The sequence below is a fragment of the Danio rerio genome, chromosome 5, assembly GCF_052040795.2.
Source record: "Danio rerio strain M-AB ecotype USA chromosome 5, GRCz13ab, whole genome shotgun sequence".
Taxonomy (NCBI): Eukaryota; Metazoa; Chordata; class Actinopteri; order Cypriniformes; family Danionidae; genus Danio; species Danio rerio.
In genome coordinates, this window is record NC_141025.1 from 22,891,200 (window position 1) to 22,911,554 (window position 20,355).

The 20,355-nt window shown below is 33.2% G+C and overlaps 1 protein-coding gene across 9 annotated transcripts in view; it reads right to left on the bottom strand.

The window, feature by feature from the left end:
• Positions 1 to 20,355, bottom strand: part of smarca1 (SNF2 related chromatin remodeling ATPase 1) — an 82,248-nt gene that overhangs the window by 1,179 nt on the left and 60,714 nt on the right. For 7 of the 9 annotated variants that reach the window (XM_087252171.1, XM_087252170.1, XM_087252167.1 and 4 more), the window contains 13 exons: positions 20,168 to 20,289; positions 14,260 to 14,412; positions 13,981 to 14,113; positions 12,109 to 12,254; positions 11,751 to 11,879; positions 9,064 to 9,174; positions 6,310 to 6,423; positions 6,059 to 6,181; positions 4,377 to 4,509; positions 3,811 to 3,929; positions 3,478 to 3,552; positions 3,243 to 3,380; positions 1,855 to 1,965 (listed from right to left, as the gene is read on the bottom strand). In XM_087252171.1, the coding sequence (XP_087108297.1) occupies positions 1,855 to 1,965; positions 3,243 to 3,380; positions 3,478 to 3,552; positions 3,811 to 3,929; positions 4,377 to 4,509; positions 6,059 to 6,181; positions 6,310 to 6,423; positions 9,064 to 9,174; positions 11,751 to 11,879; positions 12,109 to 12,254; positions 13,981 to 14,113; positions 14,260 to 14,412; positions 20,168 to 20,289 (1,607 nt within the window). Of the gene's footprint in view, positions 1 to 1,854; positions 1,966 to 3,242; positions 3,381 to 3,477; positions 3,553 to 3,810; positions 3,930 to 4,376; positions 4,510 to 6,058; positions 6,182 to 6,309; positions 6,424 to 9,063; positions 9,801 to 11,687; positions 11,880 to 12,108; positions 12,255 to 13,980; positions 14,114 to 14,259; positions 14,413 to 19,533; positions 20,290 to 20,355 lie in introns of those variants that run through there. The other 2 variants (NM_001099997.1, XR_015490325.1) reach the window with 2 other exon arrangements.

The following is a 20,355-nucleotide window of genomic DNA, read 5'->3' on the forward strand; positions in this document are numbered from 1 at the left end:
TTTCAACCTAACTTTTCTTACAAAATAATTAAAAAATTCTATTATAAGAATTAAAATCTTAAATTCACTAAATAACTTATTTAGGTCTTTTTTTACTGCAACTACTACTAAAACAATAACAACAACTATTATTACTACTCCAACTTCAACTAGAATTACAACAACAACAACCTGAATAATGACAATGGTAGAAATACTAATAATGATGATAATGAAGAAATAAGGGGAGGACAAGTCAGAACAGTGAATAATGATTAACAATAGTAGAAGTAATAATATTAATCAAAATACTGATAATCAGGAGGTGAGAATGGGAAACCAGGAAGAGGATAAATAATAACTATAATAATCATACATAGAAGAAAAAACTAATTTTAAAAAAGGAAAGATTAAAAATTAAAGGGACTTTTAATAGAAAAGCAGAACTGGTGAAATTAGGCCCCACTTCACACACACACCTCTATCTCTAATACAAGCTGTACATTAATGTCACAAGGAACTGAGGTAAAGAGGGAAAATAATAATAACAAAATAAATTTGAGAAAGACAGATAAAGAGAACGTGTAGAACAACAGGGGAAATAAAGAAGTATCTTAATTAAGTAAGACAAAATTATGGTGTGGGAAAACACTCATAATAATTAATAATAAATAATTTTCCCCCCATTTTAAAGATATTTAATTACATTTAATCTAAGACATAGTTTCTACCTCTTCCTGATTTTTTATAACACACAGTGTTTATAACACCATCATGGAGTTTTTTTTTATTATTTGAGCAAATAAGATTGTAAAAAAAAATTGTTGTATTCACTGCACTAAGTTTTGAGAAACCTGGAAATGTGAAAAAAGTCTATTGCCAGTGTTTTTATAGACATAAATGGTGAGGACACTGACCTGGTCAGTCTGTTGTGCATACATTTAGTTTGTTATAAGGCCTAACATTTTGTTTTTGAAATTTAAGACTTTACACTATAGATGAAATGGATGGATAGGTGCTTGAAAACTGGCAATTTATTTTAAAACATGAACATTTTCACATTAATTGGGCCTACAATATTGAACATTTTCTGGCTGTTTTGTCCATTAACTCTGTACACTAAGGTTCCATTTGTTAACATCAGCTCATTTAACCACAGTCAATGTAATTCTAAATGCAAAAGCTTTAAATAATCTTAGGTGATGTTAATTTCTAAGTAAATGCCTCATAACATACAAAGAAAACTTGCCAATCCTTTTATTAAATTGAGTTAATAACTAATTGAATAATTATATGTATTAATTTAACATATAACTATAATAAGGCTATTTCGAACTGTTGATTTTTATGCATTAACTAGAGTTTACCAATGCGACTGTATTGTAAAGGGTTAGATATTTTGTATCATTCTCTTACAACAAAATTAAAACGTTTATTTACTCTGAACTTGAATATTTAATAAATATCATGTTAATATTAGTATCATGGCAATACTGTATTTCATGATAAAATCTTCAGCAATTAATCATAACAAGAAAAACTGATAGTGGCAGAAGCCTGGCAGTTAGCTTGTAATGGAACTAGAGGGAAAAAAACAAAGGCAAAAAAGGGCTCCTTGCTCCAGGCAAGATCTCACCAAGAACATGCTCTTATTGGTAGACAAATGTATAGATAGACAGACAGGTTTGAAATCATCAGTGAGATATATTATACTATACTGCGGACAGTAAATCTTAGGGGAATTTTGATCATTTGCATGTTGTACTTGTTCAGTTGTTCAAGCGTGATTCTGAACTAGAGGGAAAGTCTCAGGGGACCAGAAGCACGGAGCACAACAACAGATGGAGCGAAAAGAAAGAAGACAGGACGTATTACTGATTGTCCTTTGGGTGTTCTTCTCTTTTTCTCAGCTCGCTCTTTCTCCTCTATCTCCATGTTCTCTTTCTCAATGAGAGAAATGAGTGTGTTACAACGGCGCTGCAGCTCCTAGCAAACCAGACAAAAACACACGGAAGCAAAATCTTTCATCATCTCAGCACAAGAGTTATACATCACATCTCATATACTTTTACAATTCCTTTCAGGCATCACACAAACATCAGCAACCACAAAAACGCACACCGATATGACCTCAAAAAACAATCCTTGATGTGGCGTGATTAAAAAAACAGAGGTGTTTTGTATGTGTGTGAGACATGAATACAGATTTACCTAGCTGTGTAAATGACATAGCAGAGGCTTGTAATGTTTTTAAGCAATACAGACTCATCTTAAGAAGCCATTGTGCAGTTTTAAGAATTTATTAACTTAATTAATTTATTTTATTTTTTTTTCCTTAAGGACCTTTCCATGCAAAGCTGTCAGATTCAGTTCACTTCTAGTAGAGCTAAGTGAACTCAATATTTACATATGAGACTTCCCATTTATGTCTAATGTGGGTTGATTGTTAACAATGCTAAAATAAATAATGCATTATTTATCAGGCTACTTTATTCTTAACTATTGTATTCTCTTTTACATACTTAATATTTTCTTTTTACAAACACTTAATACACAAATACACTTCACTGAACATGTATTATTATTATTACATGTAAATATGATATATTTTGGAAGGACACTATATACTGTATAGATGGAGGTTAACTATGTTTATATACTGCCAACCCTTTATACAACTTCTTAAATCTTTGGAACGGTAATTATTGTGAAAGGTCCTATAAAATTTTTTATATATATATATATATATATATATATATACACACACACACACACACACACACACACACACACACATATATATATACATATATATATATATATATATATATATATATATATGTGTGTGTGTGTGTGTGTGTGTATATATATGTATGTATGTATGAATGTATATATGTATATATATATATATATATATATATGTGTGTGTGTGTGTGTGTGTGTGTGTGTGTGTGTGTGTGTGTGTGGTGTGTGTGTGTATGTATGTATATATATATGTATATATTTATTTATATATATATATATATATATATATATATATATATATATATATATGTGTGTGTGTGTGTGTGTGTGTGTGTGTGTGTGTGTGTGTGTGTGTGTGTGTGTGTTAAGCCGGAATATTAATAATAAATAATAAACCATTATTATTGATTATTAATATTCATAAACTGAGCTAATTTTATTACAGAAAGAATATTTAGCAAAACAAATTCTCAGATATATGCAGGTTGCCCAATGCTCTAAAACAACCAAGATCTTACCATGGCAGTTCTGGACTTGATGAACCAATCGAATCTGAACTGAGGCGCATTTCGTACACACTGTCGAAGTTCTTCATAGACATATTCTTTATCAAAGCCCATCTTATGCAACATGCAAATCAGAAACCTGTCCTCCTCCTTCAGGAAAAAAAAAACACAAAGAAAGGTTTACATTTTTAAGCTCTTAGTAAACACATTTCTACACATACACTAAATCTCTCACATGCATACACACCTCTGTGTAGTTTTTTCCTTTATTTGTGCCATACTGGATGCGGAGCTGATGGAATGGGGCCTTGTAGCGCGCTATCTACAAGTACACAAAACGCACGTCATCAAACAAGAAATATTTGGACTAATTATTGCTGCATCAAAAATTAAATTTCCTCTGCAAGTTTCCTGCTTTGCATGATAAGACTGCCACTTTATTGCCTAATATTGAGGTTGCAAATCATCAAAAGCGAGAACGGCTAAACCTACCGCACAATCATCATTCAGAAGCCATTAAAGAAAAACTTGCTTGTCAACAACATAATTGAATTTCACGGTGAGTTTTAAAAAGGTTGACCTTGACGTCCAGCGCTTTCTTGATGCTGATGCGTCTCTGGATGCGAGCTTCTCCGCGCTCTATCTGAGCCATAATCTTCTCAATATCCTGCAGCTCGTTACAGCGCTCCCAAAACACAGCTATAATAACAACAAAACAACATGTAGTGTGTGTTCTTGTTACAGCACTGACGTTTTGTGTGGTTCATACAAGTGTAAAGTGGATTATTTTATTGCATGTATTCCACAATGGCAGTCCTAATGCAAAAGTATGATCTTGGGTTTTCAATGGCTGTACTATTAAAATTATTCATATAAATTCCCATGTGGTGATACCAATATAACTTGTCAGCACAGTTAAGGTTAAGAATATTCTGCAAGATATTCCCCAAACCGACAGAAATGCAGAGAGGAAGCAGATGTTCAGATTTTGATTACAGATGACCATAAAAAAACTTTTATTATGCAAAGATTAATTGTGCACTAACCAAGTAATATCAATAGAGGTTTCAAATATGTATCGCAATCCTACAGTGCAATTCCTATTAATATCAGGCTTGTATGTAGTTACACTGGTGTGTATTGTACCTGAGTATTCCATGACTTCTTCAGGGGTCTTGCCCTCCACCTCTCTGGCGATGTTGTCGATGTCATCACGACCGTACTTCTCATTAGCTTTAATAAACTGATTGAAATCACGCTTGTTCCAGTTTGTGAATCCCTGGGAATAACAAACACAAACAAACTGCTGCAGCACTGCACAGCACTTACTTAGCACATTTATGAGAGTGTGTGTGAATGTGTGAGTGGGTGAAAGAGAAGAGAGAGTCACCATTTCACACTAGATGTGCAAGCAGTGCAGAAGCTGAATGTAACCCCATAAGACGCTTTATATATATATATATATATATATATATATATATATATATATATATATAAATCATCAAAATAAATCATCAAGATATACCTATATAGATATACCTATTTGATAATTTAGTCAGGCATTTGAAGTTTAGGTCAAAATCCAGGCAATAATGTACGCAATCCAACCAAGCATTATTGTGTTAAAGACATCTAATAGATATTTTGTTTTAAAAAAGAAGCTAAATTTGGGCTGTCATTGAAAATCTAAGGCATCTAACAATAAGCCAGCATTAGCCTTGTTTTATCCAAGATGTATGTTTAAATGTCTATTAGACTTTATTTAAACACAATTATTACTATATACAAGTGGTTCTCAAACTTTTTTCACCAAGTACCACCTCAGAAAAAAAGTCTCTCCATGTACCACCATAATGACCAGTATTACAGTATTTAAATACAGTATCGTAGTAGACAAAAAGAGGCAAATTAATTTTTAAATAGAATATTTATTATTGCCATCCACTTAAATCATTAAAAATAGTACATTAACAGTCCTTTGCTTACAGATAAAAAAAAAAAGATGTAACAATTAAATTAAAACGTGACTTTAAAAGTTAAATAAAAATGGCACTGTTCTTTAAAAGTAAAAAGAAAACTGCTGTACTTAAATGTAACATGTTATAGTTTGCGTCAAATGGCAAAAAGTGTGTTCATTTTCTTTTATTATTCAGCGATTTCTCCGCGTACCACTAGAAGGAAGCCTGTGTATCACTACTGGTACATGTACCACAGTTTGTGAACCAACTGCTACAAATATACATATATATATACATACACATACATATACATATATATATATATACATACATACATACATACATACACACACACACACACACACACACACACACACACACACACACACACACACACACACACATATATATATATATATATATATATATATATATATATATATATATATATATATATATGATGTGTAGATTTTTATATAATATATAGATTTTATATATATTCTATTATTTTTATATATTTCTATTTATTTATTTGTTATTTAGTGCTAATAAAACACAGTTATATGATGTTCTTTGTTGAAAACTGACTTTTTTTTTTTTAAAATTCAAATGTATTTTGACCAAAGACTTTACTCTGTGGCTTTAATGCTGCATGAATGGTGCAGTAAAAATCAACTCAGCGTTGAAGCGATCATGATACTGCCGTTTCAAGCTCTGCTCCTGCTACACAATGCCGCAGCGCCTCAGAATGCATTGTGAAAGATTTAATCTGCTAACATGGACACATAAAAAAATTGTGCCAATTATGCTCCGCTAATACATCTAGTGTAAACAAGCCTGTGTGGCAGTGTGTATGTGTGAACACTGTACTTGTGTGAGTAGTTTCTCTTTTTCCTCTGTTTCTTCAGGAGAAAGGGGCTCTGCCTCGTCGATCTTTCTTTGTTCCTCCTTCTGGACCTGTGCTGAATTTGGAATATCTGGACTACGTGGAACCTATAGTACGTAAACAAATAGACAATCACATATCACTTTAAATTAGATGCCTGATTTAAAGCAGATCAATAAGCAGATTGTTTTGCAAATGCCGAAAAACAAACATGATGTGCAAAAAAAAATCTTACTTTGTATCCAATGGTTTTCCTGTAGTAAAGAATCTCCATCTCAAGCAGCTCAAAGAGACGTGGTGGAAAGAATTGAAAGTCCTGGATGTTGGGTTGTTTTGGAGGCCGAGGAGCCTGGATTATACACAAACACACACACATGCACGCACACAATTAATGATTCTCCACTTTAACTTGTGTGCAACTTGTTGTCATTCAAACGTCTGTGTGATGCTAGATGTGTACTATATAAATGACAAAACATTGTTGTGCTTCTGGCAGATGCATCTTTATCTAGCGGACACTTCACTTTAATCAAAACACTCATTTGATTTTCAATTTAATTTAATGATATTCATTAAAAATGGAGGGTTATTGGCTCCCTGCTGTAAGTATTTTGCTGACAGGGTTATCACTGCAGAAACTATCAACTTTCATCACATTTGCTGGAAATCATTATTTCGAAGCGGTATTAAGTCCAGTTTACAGGGCCCCAGTAAAAGCCAAAAAACACAATTTTCCAATGGCTGCTGGTTTCTGACAGCTGTTTCCCAACATTCTAGATCCAAATAATATTGATACTGGGACAAAGACAAAAAACAGAATCAATGTTACTTTTAGCATTATAAATGTTATAAATATAATAATTATTTATAGCCATACTTTTAATGATACTAATTACATTATAGTGTACAATAAATTAGATCATTCTCAATATATACCATATTATATACTGTAGTTTTCTTTTTGTGATATACAATATACTGTAATGTATTCTTAGAAGAGTATATAGGCTTAACATACATATTGATCAGGGCTGCACAATATATATTTTCAGCATTGGTATCGCAATGTGCGCATTGCAATAGTCACATTACAAAGATGTGCGATGTTGAGTCTGAATTTTAGTTGACCAGGAGTTAAAGAATTGTATTCAATCACATACAATTGTATGAAATTTATCCAAAAAAAGAATTGTACTTAGAACTTTTGTCTTGTTTCTAGTTCTCATATCTACATTTGAAAGTGTAAATCAGATCATTTCACTTAACCCACTGGCAGATAATTTACTTTGTTTAAAGGAAAATCTAAATTGTGACTTATTTCTTCTGACTGTAAAAAAAAAAAAACAATATTTTTACTTGCTCTGAGAATGTTTTGATATTTGGACTAGAAACAAGACAGACCAAAGTAAGAAAAGCATTTTTTTCCATTATGGTTATGTAATTTCTGTACCTGAATATTACTAGAATTCAAACTCAAATTCTTGTGAAACGGAATTCATATAGCAATATTTATCGCAAAAAAATAAAGCTTTCCAATATCAGATTTTTCCAGTATCGTGCAGCCCTATTATTGATGTACGTTTTTTTTTTGTAAATAAAGTATTCTCATTTTTATATTAATATTTTTTAATTTTTCATTGAAAGATTATCATTTAAATTAATCATTCACTTTTGCTTAGCTTTATATATATTATTAATTTTTGTTTGTAATTTATTTCTTATTTTGTAATTTTATAACTTTGTTTTAATGAAAGCAATTCTAATTATTCATATCTTTAAGCTTTCATTTAGTAAGGACAAACGAGTCTTGCTGACGTCCAGCTTCTCCAGCGCCTAGACTGCAGCTCTGCACAAGGCATTTGGCCATAGGAGAAATGGCTTTTCTCTAGGTTTTTTAATTCTTCACTTTCGCCAATTGGTGAAGTTTTTGCCACTGGCTTGCATGGTTTGAGACCTGTAGAGCTGTGCATCGATGGATTCGCTCTTCAGTGTTTGGAATGATTTATATGTTTAAAATATAGTTTTATCCTGTCAAGTAGTTTATACAGAAATTTAAAAATAACATTGATATATAACTTTTTCTGTGAAATTTCCACTGTTTTCTTGAATGAATATGATTGGATTAATGAATAAATAAATAAATAAATAAATCATTGATCTCGACATGTCATCATGCAGCAAACTACGAGCCTTGAGGTGTCCAACATGCCTCATTTTCAGCTCTGCCCCTGTTCGGCTAATCTTTTTGATTGTTGGCTGCAGCCTAGTGAGAATCAATTTGAAAGGGGGCAGGACATGTCAGATAATAGAGAGCATTTAATTGGTCAGTAGATTTGATGAAAAACTAAAATTTGAGGTGATGCCAAAAAAAATTGTTGATCCGTTTGGATGTTAATACCTTCTAAATATACATTTTGTCACAGTTTTGAACCACATAAGCTTATAGATATCATAAGAAGACTAACATGCACCTAAATCAGTGTTATATTCACAGAAACAATAATAGTGAGAAGTTAAGAAGTTAAGGTGCAACTTTAACTTCTTTAGCAGCCACTTTTATCCTCATTGATGTTTTTTTATGACTTACAGTGCACTATTCTAACAAACTGTCCCTCAGGAGCAATCCAGTGTTAAGTGTCTCTCTCAAGGGCACAGCAGTGACAGGACAGAACAAAAGAAGCACATCTAGTTCACAAGGTCACTTTCTGAGTCAGCGTTTGAACCCACAACCTTTGCGTTTCAACTCTTTATCCATTACGTCCCTCCAATACATGATGATACAGCATACTTCAGCTGAGTTACTCCTACTTTAACTCAGTGACTCCAGTGCAGCTGTCTGTCTGATGAAAACACTGATCTGAGTGCATTATTTATCATCTAGTTTGGTTGTGTACACTGTAGTTGCATTAGAGTATGCAGTCATGAGTAGCGCTGACAAAAAAAAAAATCATTTCAGTGTCTAAACTGTGTATGTGTGTGTGAGCATTACCTTCGGGGCTCTTGGTTCGCTGACTCGCAGCGCTTCTCTGAAGTAAGCATCTACAGCATAATTGGCCTTCCTTTCTCTCTTAGGAGGCTCAATCCATTCGATCAAACTAAGCTGCACAACAAAGAGAATTCAACGCACACAAAATACATCTTCAGCTACACACCTTCCCATACACTACATGTCAAAAGATTGGGATCAGTAAGATTTGTTGATGTGTTGAAAAAATAAGATTAATCTGTTCACCAAGGCTGTATTTATTTGATCAAGAATACTTAATAAATGTTAAATATTATTACAATTTAAATAAACTGCTTTCTTATTGAATGCAGTTTAAAAATTAATTTATTCCTGTGATATAAAGTTGAATTTTACATGATCTATGATATGATGCTGGAGAATAATGATAGTTAATCTTATTTTTTGTGGAAAACGTGATGTAGCACCACTGAAATACAAGAAACATTAAAATAGATTTACTTCAATGACACAAACAAATAAATAAATAAATACTGCTATTTTGAACATTTTCTTCTCATTAAATAATCCTGAAAAGTAACATTTGAAGCAGGAAAAAAAACAACATTGATAATTATAAGAATCATTATTAATAACTTTATCCAATGATCCATTCATTCATTTTCTTTTCGGCTTAGTCCCTTTATTAATCTGGGGGAGCCACAGCGGAATGAACCGCAAATTTATCTAGCGCATGTTTTACGCAGCGCATGCCCTTCCAGCTGCAACCCATCTCTGGGGAACATCCTTACACACTCGTTCACACACATACACTATGGACAATTTAGCTTCCACAATTCACCTGTACCACATGTCTTTGGACTGTGGGGGATACCGGAGCACCCGGAGGAAACCCATGCGAATGCAGGGAGAACATGCAAACTCCACACAGAAACACCAACTGACCCAGACGAGGTTCGAACCAGCAACCTTCTTGCTGTGAGGCGACAGCATTACCTACTGCGCCACTGCGTCACCAGTATCCAATGATAATAAATCGTAATAGGACAGAAAATCAGCACATTATACGGATCATGTGAAAGTTCAGCTTTGAATTACAGGAATAAAAATTTACATATACATAATTTACTATCTATATACATATTTGTTATTGGCCACACAAGCCAAGTTGAATTTTTTTGTTTTATCAGTTTAAATGTTTAGCAATTAAATAGTGACCTAAGTAATGTTTATTAGGTTTATTCTTTGTACCTCAATGTCGAGACAGATCCACACACTGCCGCTAGATGGCACTCCTAACTGGGTTAGTTCTCTTGTGTCCACAGAATACAACTTTACTTGTACTTTCTACTAGTCAGTCATCAATTCGAACTGTAAAAATAATAAGTCCAGTTGAATTGAGTAGCCTAATATACTTTAACATTCCACCCTAAAAAAAAAAATCAAGCAACCTCACTAAAAAGTTTATCGCTTTCCCTTTCCTTCGGCTAAGTCCCTGCTTTTAATAGTTTTAATTAATAATAAAATATGTTTTTATGAATTTGTAATATCATCTAAACTTTCAGGTATTAAATCTGAGGTGCTAGGCTGTAGCACTGAATTAATGAAGACATAAGGACAGATGACTCGCAGAGAATAATAACAAATGTGCGTCTTGCAGCTGTATTTATAATGTACATGGAGCGCACGTGATCGTGGCAAAGAAATGTGATCGCGGAAAAAAAGCACAATCATGCACGCATTCAAAGCGATTTCATAGTTTTACATATCGTCAGTGGCTTTGTCACATTATAGGACTTCACAATATCATTATGTAATATACACAGTAGACTAGGTAGGTGTACAATTACATCCCTGAAAGATGTCCGGAAAGAAGCATTCGAGACATCTATAAAAATATATAAACTACATTCAACAGTTATTTTTAACTTATATGCATGTTCACAATATACTGTATATGTAATACTTGAATGAAATTCAAACTATTTTATAATATCTGATCGAATAAATGCAGCCTTGGTGAGCTACGTTATAACATAACAAAAATGTGTACATAAAAAAGTATACGTAACATAAAGCTGAAGTCAGCATTATTAGCCCCTTTCTGATGTTTTTTTTTTTTTTTTACATTTTTCTCAAATGATGTTTAACAGAGCAAGGAAAGTTTCACAGTATGTCTGATAATATTTTTTTCTTCTGGAGAAAGTCTTATTTGTTTTATTTCAGCTAAAATAAAAGCAGCTTTTAATTTTTTAGAAACCGTTTTAAAGTCAATATTATTAGCCCCTTTAAGCATTTTTTTTCAATTATCTACAGAACCAACCATTGTTATACAATAACTTGCCTAATTACCCTAACCTGCCTTGTTAACCCAATTAACCAAGCTTTTGAATGTCTTGAAAAATATCTAGTAAAATATTATTTTCTATCATTATGGCAAAGATAAAATAAATCAGTTATTAGAAATGAATTTATTAAAACTATTGTGTTTAGATATGTGTTGAAAAAACCTCTTTGTTAAACAAAAATTGAGGGAAAAAATGAACAGGGGGGCTAATAATTCAGACCTCAACTGTATATGTGACATAAAAAGAGGCAAAACTTTAAAAACCAGGCATATTTGCAAGTGTAAACACCTCTCACTTTACGTTAATGGACTTAAGAACTGCAATATGCACAAATATTAAGTGACCAAATATGAAAACACCAACTTTCTGTTTCTCTCTGTAATCCTCTCCTTCAAAGTTGTAAAGGCTGGTCTCTGTGGCTCCTGTGTCCACGGTGAAGTTCCTTAGTGAGCTCTCGCCGAGATTCTGCATGCGCTCGTTCATCTCAGCCGTCTGAAAAACAGTCATCAAAGAGAGTTAAACCGGGTTAAATAGAATCAACCAGGGCGTACGAGTGGAAAATTCTTATAACGTGAAAGAAATACTTTGGTTTTTATTCATCCGAGTTTTAATGCGAATGCTTCTGAAACTTGCATGAAGATATTAATATGTTGTTTTCCAGTAAATTTAACAAACTTTATTGCCAGTTCCTTAATCTAGTCCAATGTGTTTGTTTCCTCACCTTCTTGGCTCCTCTTTCCAGAATGGTGTCGATATCTTCATCCGTTAGTTCACTATCTTTAGAGGCAAAAACGTGTGTTGCTCCATGTCGGATCATCTGTAGCATTTCATCCTTCCCAAGTTTGTTCTGCTGATCAATCAGCCGTCCTGTAAGTGAATAAGCAACAGCTCATATTTTTTATTTTAAGTTTTGGTTTTGGAAAGTAAAAGAATTTGATGTTGTTTTGAAATATTTATGTTTCAAAGCTTATTTTGATGGACTCGCCCAGACTGACCTTGATCGAAAGTACAGTAAACACAGTAGTGATGTGAAATATTATTACAATTTAAAATAACTGTTTTCTACTATATATATTTTAAAATGTTATTTATTCATCTGATGCAAAAACACTACCTGACAAAAGTCTTGTTGCCTAGTCATGTAGTGAGAGCAACAAAAAGTTACTTGACTTCTAGTTGATCATTTAGCATCAGAAGTGCCTTAAATGAAAGGCAAATGCCACTAGATTATGCTTATTTTACCTAAATTAAATATGATAATGTCTTGATTTTTAATTATTTCATTAGGACAGTAAGGTCTGACTTTGCTTAGACAAAAGTCTTGTCACTTAAAAATAATGTATATTATAGAATATAAAGTCATGGTGCAGTGAAAAAAGAATTAATACTGTGTATGACTCCCATGAGCTTGGAGGACTGCATCCATACATCTCTGCAATGACTCAAACTTATTAATAAAGTCATCTGGAATGGCAAAGAAAGTGTCTTTGCAGGACTCCCATATTCTTTGGATTCATCTTCAATGCCTCCTCCTTCATTTTACACCAGACATGCTCAATAATGTTCATGTTTGATGACTGGGCTGGCCAATCCTGGAGCAACTTGACCTTTTTTTACTTTCAGGAACTTTGATATGGAAGCTGAAGTATGAGAAGGAGCACTATCCTGCTGAAGATTTTGCCCTCTCCTGTGGTTTGTAAAGTAATGGGCAGCACAAATGTCTTGTTACCTCAAGCTGTTGATGTTGCTATCCACTCTGCAGATCTCTCAAACGCCCCCATACTGAATGTAATCCCAAACCAAGATTTTTTCCTTCACCAAACTTGACTAATGTATGTGAGAATCTTGGGTCCATGCAGGTTCCAATAGGTCTCTGCAGTATTTGTGATAAAGGTCTACCTTCTGCCACTTTTCCAACTAGAAGTCAAGTTATTATTTGTTGCTTTTTCAACTGGGATCGACGACAAGACTTTGTCAGGTAGTGTATTCCCACATTATTAATTACTCTTGTCTTCAATGTCACATGATTCTTCTTAAATATTTCTAATGTTTACTTCTTATCCTTATATATTTCTTATACAGTTCTGCCTATTTGTGTGGAACTCTAATGTCTTTACGGTCACATTTGTATATATAATATCTAATTAACGTGTCAATATAATGTATCACTGCTGAATAAAAATAATAATTTCCCTTCGAAACATGAATTTCAATGGGCTTTTGAACTTCATTACACACCAATCTCGTGTATCTAATATTTGCTTAAAACTGCTTCAGTGGGAAATCATTAGTATCTACAATTTGCACACCATCTTTAGTGTTTTGTTTACTTTAAGTAATTCAAATCACTTATAATTACACACTTGCAAGACTAGCTTTGAGGTTTTTTTTTTGTTTAATTGACTGTTAAATCCGCTTCCTCTCTGCCAGTACAACCATTCAGCAACACAGTGAATTACTATAATTACTTCTGGAACATGGACACCTTACAATTCATACTGTTTAATATTTATATTTTAAAGCTATTATTTGGCATTAAACAAAGTGTGAGGAATCACTTTTTTGTTTGTCTTTGCTACAATAGTTTCCAAACCTTGCTGAATGACTATGGAGTCCAGCCGTAGTTTCATCTCGGCTCTCTCCACAATTCTCTCTTCCACTGTGTTGTCTGTGATCAACCTGAACACTTTAACTGGTTTCCTCTGTCCAATTCGGTGAGCACGGTCCTAAAGCACACAGCACAACAACAACCATTTAAAATATAAAAAACAAGCAGTCATAAAGAAAGCTGGCATCTCTCTGAGGCACACAATCATAAAGTTTAGTGAGCTAGGCTTTGTAGTTGTGTGTATGTGTGTGTTGTGTTTCTCACCATGGCCTGCAAGTCCACCTGTGGGTTCCAGTCTGAGTCGTAGAGAATCACCACGTCAGCTGTAGCCAAATTAATCCCCAGCCCACCTGCCCGTGTGCTCAGCATGAAGATAAATTTACTGCTGTTCGGGGCGTTAAAAGCATCTATGGCTTGCTAATGCACAACAACACAGAGAGAAGGACAGGAAAAAGGACAGCAATTTACAGAGAGACAGACGTTATTTATTATACCACTTATGTAATTAAAATTCATATGGTCTACTTCTCAGTTGATCAAGTGGTCAGATATACAGCTATGGACAAAATAAAGAGTGCACTTGGGCATTCTCAGTTTCCCTGGATTTACAATTTATAGTTATTTGTTTGAGTAAAATGCCCTTGACCCATCTACTTTATTTTTTATTGTATCTTAAATATGTCAAGACTTCTGATCTCATCGACTTCCATTCATTTTTAGCCACACAACAACTTGCTGTGTTGCTTGATGTTGTAAACTGTTACTTTCATATCATGTTATTGTAATTTTAAAGTATTGTCACGAACATGCTGGTTTGAAGCACAAGTATGGTCTTGTTTACTGCAATTTGTTAAATAGCGGCAAATGAGTGGGAAATCTAACACAATCGCAGAAAAGAGCTGACCTCTAGATTGCAAATTAAGGTAATTAAAGAACAGAAAAACAGGCAGCTATTATTTAAGCATTGACCTGAAACCAAACAATGTAGCATTTTGCCAGATACAGCTTGGTGACTGTATTTGACTGAAGTGATGGCTAGCTGACAAGCGAGAAAGGAATAAAGGACCCATTTACCTAAGACATTTTTCATTGTGTCTTAAATATGTCAAGACTTTTGATCTCATACACTTTAATTCATTTTAGCCACACAACAATGACTTGTTATGTTGCTTGATGTTGTAAACTGAAATTTTCATATTATATTATTTTAATTTTAAAGTATTGTCATAAACATGCTGGTTTGAAGCATAAGTTCTGGTCTTGTTTACTTGTTAAATAACAGCAAATGAATGGGAAATCTAACACAATCGCAGAAAAGAGCTGAGCTCTACATTGAAAATTAAGGTGAATAACGAACAGAAAAACAGGCAGCTATTATTAAAGCGTTGACCAAACGCAAAACAATTAAGTATTTTGCCAGGTACAGCTTGGTGACTACATTTGACTTAAGTGATGGCTTGTTGACAAGTGGAAATGGAATAAAATGGCCCATATACCTTTTTTTTTTACCCCATCTACCTTTTTTTCATTGTAACTTAAATATGTCAGATATTTACCTCTTACCTCTAGATTAAAAATTAAGGTGAATGATGAGCAAGAAAACAGGCAGCTGTTAGTTAAGAATTGAGCAGGCACAAAACAAGGTAGAATTTTGCCAGCTTGGTGACTGCATTTGACTTAAGTAATTGCTGTTTACAGAGTTCTTACACCTTTTCCAACTTCAAATTCCAGCACTTCTCAAGCCCTTTTGAGGTGCATTTTTATGCTTTTCCAGCACCTAACAACCACAGTAAATTACATTCATATATGCTGTATGTACTTTTTCGCATGTGAATTTATCTTGCTATTTAAAAAAAAAAAAAAAAATATATATATATATATATATATATATATATATATATATATATATATATATATATATATATATATGACATTTCAATATTAAGTGGCCTTAACTAATATGTACTTACACAGGAATTAATAGTTTGTTACAATGTACTTTATTTGTAAATACATGTATTTACTGTGTACTTATGATTGATTGAATACATGTATGTAATTACATCTGTAATTAACTTTTGTAATTATATTTGTAAATACACTGTTGACCATCCCTTACACCTTAACCCACCCTTAAATCTACCCATGCCACCAAACCTGTCTATAACCTAGCCTCTATCCCAACTCAAAAGCACCACAAGTGTTCTCAAATACATTATAAACAAAGTAAGTACATTGTATTCATTTTTTGATGCAAGTACATAGTAGTTAAGGACACTTAATATAAAATGGGACCAAAGGGGTCAGTTATTAGATAAAGATTGGATCTTTTTAAATTTGGTCGCTTTCTACCTAAAGTTGATATCTCAAAAAATGTGCTTACAGTCAGATTTTGTTTGGGTGTAGTAGCAAGTTGACATGTCTGTTTTGAACTATTCCTGAGCGCTTCGTCGTTTGGTGTTTAGGTGCAACTAGGTATTCTGTGTGAATTGTCTCCTAAATATGTGCATGCGGTGAACATTTTGCAGTGAAAACTGGTCGCACGACAAAAATTACACAAAAATTACGACAAAAAAACACAAATGCTCCCAAATATATTTTGAGCTTGTATGGATACAATTTTGGGTGCATATGCAACCAAAACAGTTGTAATTTTAAGCCCTATAATTTCAGATTCAAGCGGGTGCAAGTACTTTGTCCAAAATCCAAATCTTTCCTAACACTAAACACTATATTAAAAATCAAGCATTTTCCAGAATTTACAGCACCCGTACGAACCCTGTGGTTGACAAGCGAAAAAGGAACGGCACTGGATAAATATACTAACCTTAACAACAGGCATGTAAAATAAACAATATAAACATGGTATAGAAAAACAACATATGAGAATAGGAAAAGTTTAAGTTTAAAACTGCAAACAACAATCCCTAATATTCCATAAATTTTATAAAACATATATAAAATATACCCTGATTTTCAATGTCTGGACTAGACCTTTTAAAATTACATGATATTCCATGTCATGACCCAAATTGCTTGTAAGGCTGCTTGACATTGGAAAAATCTGATATTGCGATTTTTTTATTTTTATGCAATAAATATTGCAATACGTATCCAGTTTCACAAGATAATTTTGGTTTTCTGGGGAGGCTAATAGTATTAAGGTACAGAAATAAAATAATTAAAAATAATATCATATAAAAAATGTTTTTGCTTACTTTGTCTCATTTCTTGTTTAAAAACATTTCTTGTTTATCTAAAAATTCTTGTAGATCAAATAAAAATATTGTTTTGTTTTTGCCTTCAGAAGAAATAAATCAAAAATGTTTTCTTTAAACAAGCTAAATTATTTGCCAATTGGGTAATTACAATAAACTTAATTTCGATTTGAAATGTTTATGTTTGAAAAAAACAAGACAAAAAAAAATTTATTTTGCATAAATCGCATAAATAATTACAATTAATCTTTGTTACACCAACAAATATACGTTTTTGTAGCCAAACTTTCTTGACTCTGCAAATCAGATGTGTTCTGATGCTGAAATAATATATTGTGCAGCCCTAGTCATTTATAGCATAAAATAACTGGTTAAATAAAGTCATATTGTCAGACAAAATGTGAATATTTTACCTTCAGATCAGTTAAACAATCAAATTTTCAGTCAAAACAAATGGAAACATGTTGATGACCATTTTCTACACAAAAAAAAAAACTAATCGAAATAACACTATGTTTATTTTAAATTTGAAAGAAATGTTATTGGACAATCCAAAGAATTTTCAAGTGGTCTCTTCAACATTTGCATCAGTATATTCAAATGAGACACAGATCAAAGCAATGAAGCCAAGCTACAAATCTTAACTTACAATTTACTAAACGTATTTTTAAAAAGCAAACTGATTGGAAGAATTGAGTTATATGCGTGGAGACACTGATACTTCCAGTGCCTAATATTTGCAAGAATAAGAGTATGATTATGAGTGTGTCTAGTGTCCCCATTACAGAGTTTGCATTCACCCCAGAACTGATCACCGGTCTCCATAACAACCAGGTGGGTTAATCAGTGTCTTTATGTACACTCAGCCGAGATTCCTCATTCCTCACCGGCACGAGTCTCATAATTTTAATAAGGCAGCTAATTTATTGTCTTCCTCTCAGTGAATGGTTGCTTTCTTGGTATTTAGAGATGAGAATTGTTTTTTAACAAGTGCAGGTCCCTCTTAATAACATTAGCTCCTTAAATAAGCAATGAGATATGAGCGACTATGCTATATTGTGAATAAGGACATTGTATTCTCCTCAGTAGTGGTTAAATATGAGAGATAATTTGTCATAGTTATTTCCAATAGATACTCTTATTCTTATTTATATATTTTTGTTTTCACAGCCTTTCGTTTCGGATTAGGACAAAGATTCATAACTTTATTATATATAGAATGCAGCCTTTGTGCAAGTTTTGTAATGGTTGTTGTTGTTGTTGATTAATAAATATTATTGTTTGATAAGGGTTTTTTAACATAGTTTAACTTCTTCGGTTACACTGTTCTGCTATTAGATGCATTGAGAGACTTTTATATTAAAATGGAGCAAAATAGGGTTGTAAAATAGTCAAATAAATGATACACTGTAAATTAAATAGTTAATTAAATGACATACTAGTGATCATATCAGTACAGGCCAATAAATGCTATTGATATCAGCCTGGTGAGGAACTTTGATTTCTGTCAATAAATTCAATAATATCCATTTCAAATGCCTGCTTTTGTTGTTGTTTTTTGTTATTGAAACATATACATCTCCAAACATGTTTCATGCTTTGAGATGAAACCATAGCTCATCTATAATAAGCAACATTTAACAGCACAAATTACTAGAAGACAATGGTTCCAAAACAAAAACAAAAAATGATGCAACCAGTGGTCACTAATACTTCATTAAATAAATAACAGCGTATTTCCCCAAACATACATAATACATGGAAAAGTTTTGACAAAATATTGATTGTGTTGCTAAGTGTGTTAAAGGTATTGCACTGTGATACCCAGATGAATTCTGTGAAGTGATCATAGCCATGCTTTATTATAAATAATAAAAAAACTAACCAAAAAACAAAAACTTTTAAACCATCTAAGCTATCTATTTTATAATGGTCCCATAAAAAATTCTTACTTTGAGAAAAAAATAGAAAAAGAAATGCAAATCATTGGTAGGCTGATTTCAAATAAATGGAAAACAAAACAATTGATATAAAATAGTGTGGGGGCGAGGCAGTGGCGCAACAGGTAGTGCTGTCGCCTCACAGCAAGAAGGTCGCTGGTTCGAACCTCGGTTCAGTTGGCGTTTCTGTGTGGAGTTTGCATGTTCTCCCTGCCTTCGCGTGGGTTTCCTCCGGGTGCTCTGGTTTCCCCCACAGTTCAAAGACATGCGGTACAGGTGAATTGGGTAGGCTAAATTTTCCGTAGGGTATGAGTGTGTGTGTGTTTGAATGTGCGTGTGGATGTTTCCCAGAGATGGGTTGCAGCTGGAAGGACATCCGCTGCGTAAAAACTTGCTGGATAAGTTGGCGGTTCATTCTGCTGTGGCGACCCCGGATTAATAAAGGGACTAAGCCGACAAGAAAATGAATGAATGAATGAATAAAATAATGTTTACACAAACTTATTACATATTTCTCAAAGATTTCTTGAAGGCAATCTAATAAGTGGCTTTGATTTTTTTTTTGAAAACATCAGCTTTAAATAAACGTTTTCTAGTAACAATTGATTTTAGAATCAAGTAATTAGGGTGAAAACCAATTTAGTTTGGAATCTATTCAATATATATCTTTAATAAAGTTTTTGTAGCCATGTTTTAGATCCAAAGACAACAAATTAAACCATATTTAAATTATTTATTTATATTTGTGTGCACTTTTCCTTGTGAGCATTTGAGTGTCCAGTTAAAAATCAACCTAGTGCGCCATCTGCTGTTACTAACTAAGCTCAGAATCGAGTGAAAAGAGAATAAGGATGCATGCTGATAATCTTAGGCTTGATGCAGAATTAATTTCTCTAATGTTTTTTTCGCCACATCCCTACTAAATAAAAGCTGTTGCATGTTTCAAGGATGCATCTGAAACTGAAACTGTGTGCATTTTAATGAATGTGTGTGGTTATGTGTGAGTGTTTGTACCTCTCTGGCCTCATGAGGTGTATTGCCATCCAATCTGCAGTACTCGAAGCCTCTCCACATGCAATAGTCTTCCAGAATATCTAACACACGCGTCATCTGGCTGAATATTAGCACTCTGGATCCTGCATACCCAGAAACACAAAAACTACATGAAAAAAAATCCATTCAACAGCTGGCGGAGAAGGAAA